This window comes from Carcharhinus amblyrhynchos, chromosome 9 (genome assembly GCF_965287045.1).
Source record: "Carcharhinus amblyrhynchos chromosome 9, sCarAmb.v2.hapA, whole genome shotgun sequence".
NCBI lineage: Eukaryota > Metazoa > Chordata > Chondrichthyes > Carcharhiniformes > Carcharhinidae > Carcharhinus > Carcharhinus amblyrhynchos.
Genome location: NC_137332.1, coordinates 112466051 through 112472050, shown reverse-complemented (window position 1 = coordinate 112472050; position 6000 = coordinate 112466051). Strand labels below are relative to the sequence as shown.

Below are 6000 nucleotides of genomic sequence, written 5' to 3'. Positions count from 1 at the left end.
TTTCCCTTGACTTAAATTGACACAAAATCAGCCCCCAGCAGAATACTGTTGCTTCACACAATGGAAGCAAGGATACCAAATCTTACAATGACTTCAGACATGTTGCTTGTTCGTAGCAAACCTTATTAACTCTTCTTTGCCCAGGCCTGACGTTTACTTCCACTGCGTTCAAGGCAGTTCCTCCTTATTCCATTAACTACGGACGTCTTAGAAACTTCAATCCATTTCTCTAGTTTCCTTAACCAACTGTTCTTTATGTTTCCTGTCTTTGTGTTCTTTACCATTAGCCCATGGTATGGATTTTCTTCGAGCAATGGTGAGAGAGATGTCCCGCTCTCTATCCTTCTATAGCCACCTGCCAATGAACTCAGTTAAAACCACACTCAAAAAACGCTCCTATCTAAAGATGGCCCAGTTACTAAGCAATGAGTTCTACTTCTCCAGTCTTAGAGTCCTGGACCTGAATCCCAAATTAAATTCGGAAGACAGACAAAACCCCAACATTTTTTCTATTGTTGCATCAATGTGAGGATAGGATCATTCACACCAGGTATAATTCCACTAACAAATTAGGGATCATTAATAGTAAAACAATCTTTATTTAATAACACAGTTTAATTATAACTCGACCAAATGCAGCAGCTTAACTGTAACTCATTGAACAATATTTAAAAATGGAAAGAAACAACTCTAATTTCTATCTTATCACTGCTTCAGTTCCAAATAAGCAACTTTTTTTTACAGGCTCCAAAACCACTTTAAGTGCAGTTAGCAACTATAAATATACTTTCTATAGTGAGTGTCAACAGCCTTGAAGCTTTCAGAAATTTTGTGGAGAGAACATCTCTGTCTTGAAACAAAATCCCAGCCAGAGTTGGAAGCTTTTTTTTATTTCTCTCTGCGACATACCAAGCTCCTTCAATGAAGCACATTATCACATGACTCTGTGTACCGAAACCCACCTGCCATTCCTTTCATCAAAAATCCCAGTCAATTAGCTCTCTCTGAAGTAAACACCACATGGCTATAATGAATAATTATGCTGCTGCTCTCCCAGCATCTGAGCTGTTTTCCCACCAGACATACCAACTGTCCGGAGAAAAATACTGACGTTAAAAACATTCCCCTTGAACATTATATGTCTACAACTACTTTCATCACATCAGCTTGCTTACGTTTCATTTGGTAACCTCTGTAAGCACAACAGAAGCAAATTTGAGCAAAAAACCAAGCCTCCACACATACAAACACCATTGTCGATCATTGGTCCAACTATAATTGTATCCTGCCTCACATGGCGACACTAAATTAACCCACTTATAACTATACCTGATTCCTAATATTAAACAATACAAATATAGATCTCTTGGAATTACATCGGTTTTTCTGGACACATTCTAATGTGAGTCGACTTGTTCAAAATTCTTCTTCATGTATCCTAACTCGCAGCAAGACTTGTTCACGCATCACTCCAGAATGCACTCTACGGCTAGATTATAATATTGTCGGCTTTGTTTATCAATGTCTCCATGACCTCATTCCTTCATATCTCTGTAAATATCTGCAGCTTTACAAATCTTACCATATCTGTGCCATTCGAATTCTGATCTCTTGTGTAAACTCTGATTTTTGTCGCTTCATCACTGGCGGCTCTATGTTCACGTGGCCAGATCTTAAACTCTGGGATTATCTCTCCCCTCCTCACACCTTGCCCCCCATTTCCCCCTACCCCCAACCATTCCGTGTTTCCTTTAACAACATTCCCTAAATCCTTCCTCTTTGACTAACAGTTTGCTCACCCGAACCATTTCACTATATTAACTTTGGCCCATAATCCACATGCGAAGAATCTTTTGAAGTTTACAACGTGAAAGGTGCTATGTAAATGCAAATTACAGTTATTGTTGTTGAGTTTTCCGGTATTTCGGGGATTTGCAACCGGTGCCGGCACAAGTATCTGTGGAAGCAGGAACAGCATTGCTCATCCCCCTCATTTCAGCCAATCCAAACTGTTGTTTTATGATGATCCTGGTGTGCAGACTCCCCTGGTTAGGAAGCTCAAAGCTCGCCTGACACTGAAACTGAAGGAGAAGATGAAGATCTTCCTGATGTTATGGGGAGAAGTGAATTGGACAGAAGAACAAACAGCAATATAAAGATATAATTCACCAACTCACCAGGTCCCCTTCCACAGCACATTCCAAATCCATCACCTCTCCCACCTACAGCAGATAGACGAGCACATCATCACCTGTAAGATCCTCTCCAGTCCACATGCTCTACATTCAATATGAATGGCTCCCAGAGCCAGTCGCTCTGCAATGTTACCATAGCGGCATCGGGCAGGTTGGGACTGGGTGGGAATCTCTGCCGGAGAGTTGGTACAGACTCAATGGGCTGAATGGCCTCCTTCTGCACTGTGGGGATTCTATGATAGCGCCACCACTTCGGCTCATTCTGACTGGTCAGTGACATCCTATCAATCTTCGTAAGAATTGTACAAGTTTCAATAAGATTGCTTCTCGTTCTTCTCGACTCTACAGAATATTTACCCAATCTATTCACTCTCTCCTCACACCACAGCCCGCCCAGAAATCAATCTGGACAATCCTGTCTGTTCTCCCTCTGAGGTCAGTAAATCACTCCTTAGATAAAGAAACAAGAAGTGTGCACATTCCACCAGGTGTGGACTCACAACGTCCTAAGAAAACAGCAACCGCATTTGTTTTTACTCTTACACTGCAATCCGTTAGGAATAGAAACAAGACAGGAGTTCACAGTAAACTCAGTAAAGAGGAGAGTGAAATATACACTGAAGGATACACTGAAGTTGGATTCATGGCTTTCACAGGGGATTTTTTTCAGCCTCCGTGTCCCAGTGACCCTCTGCCGAGTCTGAAGAGGTGCGGTGAGAGATTTGTTCCCCAGTGTGAGCGCAGCAGATTGGAGCGGATTTGTCCAAGTCTGGGTTTTGATACCAAGGCTGACAGCGATCCTCTTCACTTCGTGAGTTCACCAATCATTGACTCTGCACCATTACCGTCCAACGATCACCTGTTGATAATCCTCTTCAGTTCTATAGATCGATTCAGCGTCTTACAAATACCGCAATATAAATCAAACTTAAAGACGACTGGAAAATCCTTATGTGTGTCTATTTCCCACCCAATTGTGGATATGACGAGCATTCTCGCCCTAAGTTTTCTCAATGATGGCTGCGGAATGCATCATCAGACAATGGCATTGAGTGAAATGAATTGTCAGAATGCAGATGTGATACAATCTAAGAACAGAAGGAGCACGTAAGAATCATAATATGACCCAGCAGAGTCCATTCGGCCGATCGTGACTGTGAATCTTCAAAGACAGTCCCCATGTCTTGGGCCGTTTTGAATGGGGAATTCTTCCCTGCAACACTGTGATTCAGTCAGCAGGTGGCAGCGGTGCGCTTTGTAACAATGAAAGACTTGAGTTCACACAGATTCTCAACCCATCCCAGAAACTGACTGCACCCGCAATGAATTACTCAGAAGAACAGGAGCAGCCGTTATGTAGGGAAATACAGCAGCTATATGACATATGGTATGACACATGAGCAGAATAAATGAGATGGATTAGCAGTTAGCCTCTTTTTGCTGTTGTTGTTTCAGTGAGGAAAATTGTCCAGGACACTGGGGGAATTCCCCTGATCCTCTTTACTGAGGGATCTGAAACATCCACTTGAGACAGATGCGATCTCGGTTCAATATCTCCACCGGACTGACTGAGCTGGAAGTGAAAAGAGAGTAACAGGAGTAAACCATTCAGATCCTGGAATCCCTTCCGCATTTCAATGAGATCATGACCGATCTGTTTCTCAATTCCATTTACAGCCTTTGATAGAAATCGGTTGACACTCTGAAAAGTCCAGATTTTTCCGATATCCACAGAATATTGTGGGACAATGTTGGGACAATCAGATTTTGAAGTGAAAATGTGATTGATGTTTTCACTGGTGAAACACCTCACTCCAATGTTAAAGCTGATGACAGAAGTTCTCAATGCTGATAATGGGTGAGAGCAGTTTCCAAAAAAAAAAAGAGGGTCTCTGCTGGCGGGAAGATTGCTGCCGATGATAGAAACTTCCCAGACTGTCTTTCCATGAAGGGGAATGTGAGTGAATTCGGCTGGGATGACTAAGGAGTGCACGGATCACGCGCCAGACTTTCGTTCCAGCTTCCCACACAGTCTCTGCTTGACGCCCGGGGAGTAAAAATGAAAATATATCTGAGTTTTAGAAATTGTGGCAGAGATGGAGCATCTTACAGAATAGAATCACGGAGAATATCTCTGCAATTAAAAATGCAATTATTTTTAATCAACGTTGCAACCCGCTCCCTCCTCCTTCACTCTCTACATTACAGTTTATCACTCAATCCGATGCGGGAAATATGCCAAAATGTCACAGCCTGTGAGTTCTCCCTGTTTGTGTTTCCTACCTTGCTGGACAGCACAAGTGTTCTTCCAGTAGCGGGAGGCGCTTTAAGATCACTTCCATTAGACAATGCTGGAAATGCTCAGCAGTTCTGACAGCCTGTGTGGAGAGAGAAATGGAGTTCATGTTTCGAGTCCGTGTCACTTCTTTTCAACTCTATTTCCTCTCTCCACTGAGCCTACCAGGCCGGCTGAGATTTTCCAGCATTTTCTGTTTTTGTTTCAGGTTCCAGCATCTGCAGTATTTTGCTTTTAGACTCCCAATTGGATGAGATTTCACCCTCTCCCACTTTGCATTGGTTAGTCCCACAGTGTTACCCCCATCCCTATGATATTTTTCCTCTTTCTCAATGAGTGAGAGGGTCGGCACTGTTTGAGATATGAATCCATATAAAATAAAGCCCTTGGTCCAGTCTTTAAATGTGTCTGTATTTTATTTATATTTTAGAAAATGAGCCTTATTTGCCCAAACAGACAGAAAACAAACTCCATAAACATGCTGTGATGATCTTGTAATTCAAGCCTCCCTGTCAATGTATCAACTCTCTCTATTTCAACCACTCCAAGTGACAGTGAGTTCCACATTCTCACTCCACTCTGCGCATAGAAATTCCTCCGAATACTGGGGGAAAAGTGAGATTCCAAGTCCTTCCAAACAACATCAGTTGATGTTATTTTCTGGGCCATTGTCCCTGGGAGGTATCCACTGAACACAGAGGCTTGTGTTGTAGAGATGGCAGGGAGGAACCGGCCAGTGCATTAACTCTCCAATGCCTCTCCACCTCTATCCCTCACCAGGAGGAGTTGAGTCTTGCACTGCTTCCTTGAGCAGGGACGTGAACAGTTCCCATTCACCACTCTCCTCCACCAGACTCAATTTGTCACAACAATTTCTCCTTTACTTTATCTCGTTTCCTGCAACTAAAAGGTGTGGCTATGAGGACCAGTAAGGGCCCCAGTTGTGTTTATCTTTTTGTGGGGTGTGTGGAAGACTCCTGGTTCCATTGTACTCTGGAACACTCTGCAACTCCTTTTTCTATTGCATCAATGACAGTATCAGTGTCACTTTGTACCTTCATCTGGAACAGGGAAAAAAGTCGGCTTTGCTTCCAATTTTCACCTCTCTCTCGCTTTCACAGGATCCATCTCCAACACTTCATTTCCCTTCCTTGACTTCTGTCTCCATTTCTGGTGATAGACTGACCACCATGTTCATTGTAAACCCACTGATTACCACAATTACTTTGACTACAGCTCCTCACACCCGGCACCCTGTAAGAACCCAATCTTATTCTCCCAGCTTCTCCATCTCTGTAATATCTGTTTTGGTGATGCCACCTTCGACAATGGTGCTTCTAACATATCTGTTTTTTTACTTCACCGAGTCTCTCCCCCTGCACGATCCGCACCCCCTCGCTGCAATTGATATGAAACTCAATCCTGACTAACCCATCTCCTTTACCTCTACCACACTCCTTTTCCTCTCTCTCAGTACCATCCGCTGGTTTACTCTTAGACGTGTATTCT

At 43.0% G+C, this 6000-nt stretch overlaps 1 protein-coding gene across 1 annotated transcript in view; it reads right to left on the bottom strand.

Annotated features, from left to right (window-relative positions):
* Nucleotides 1-1171: 1171 nt before the first annotated feature.
* LOC145348701 (nuclear factor 7, brain-like) overlaps nucleotides 1172-6000 on the bottom strand; it is a 34470-nt gene continuing 29641 nt past the window's right edge. Inside the window, exons 7-9 of the mRNA XM_080196858.1 lie at nucleotides 3700-3768; nucleotides 2178-2222; nucleotides 1172-1192 (exon numbers count right to left, since the gene is read on the bottom strand). Of these exons, the coding sequence (XP_080052984.1) occupies nucleotides 1172-1192; nucleotides 2178-2222; nucleotides 3700-3768 (135 nt within the window). The remainder of the gene's footprint in view (nucleotides 1193-2177; nucleotides 2223-3699; nucleotides 3769-6000) is intronic.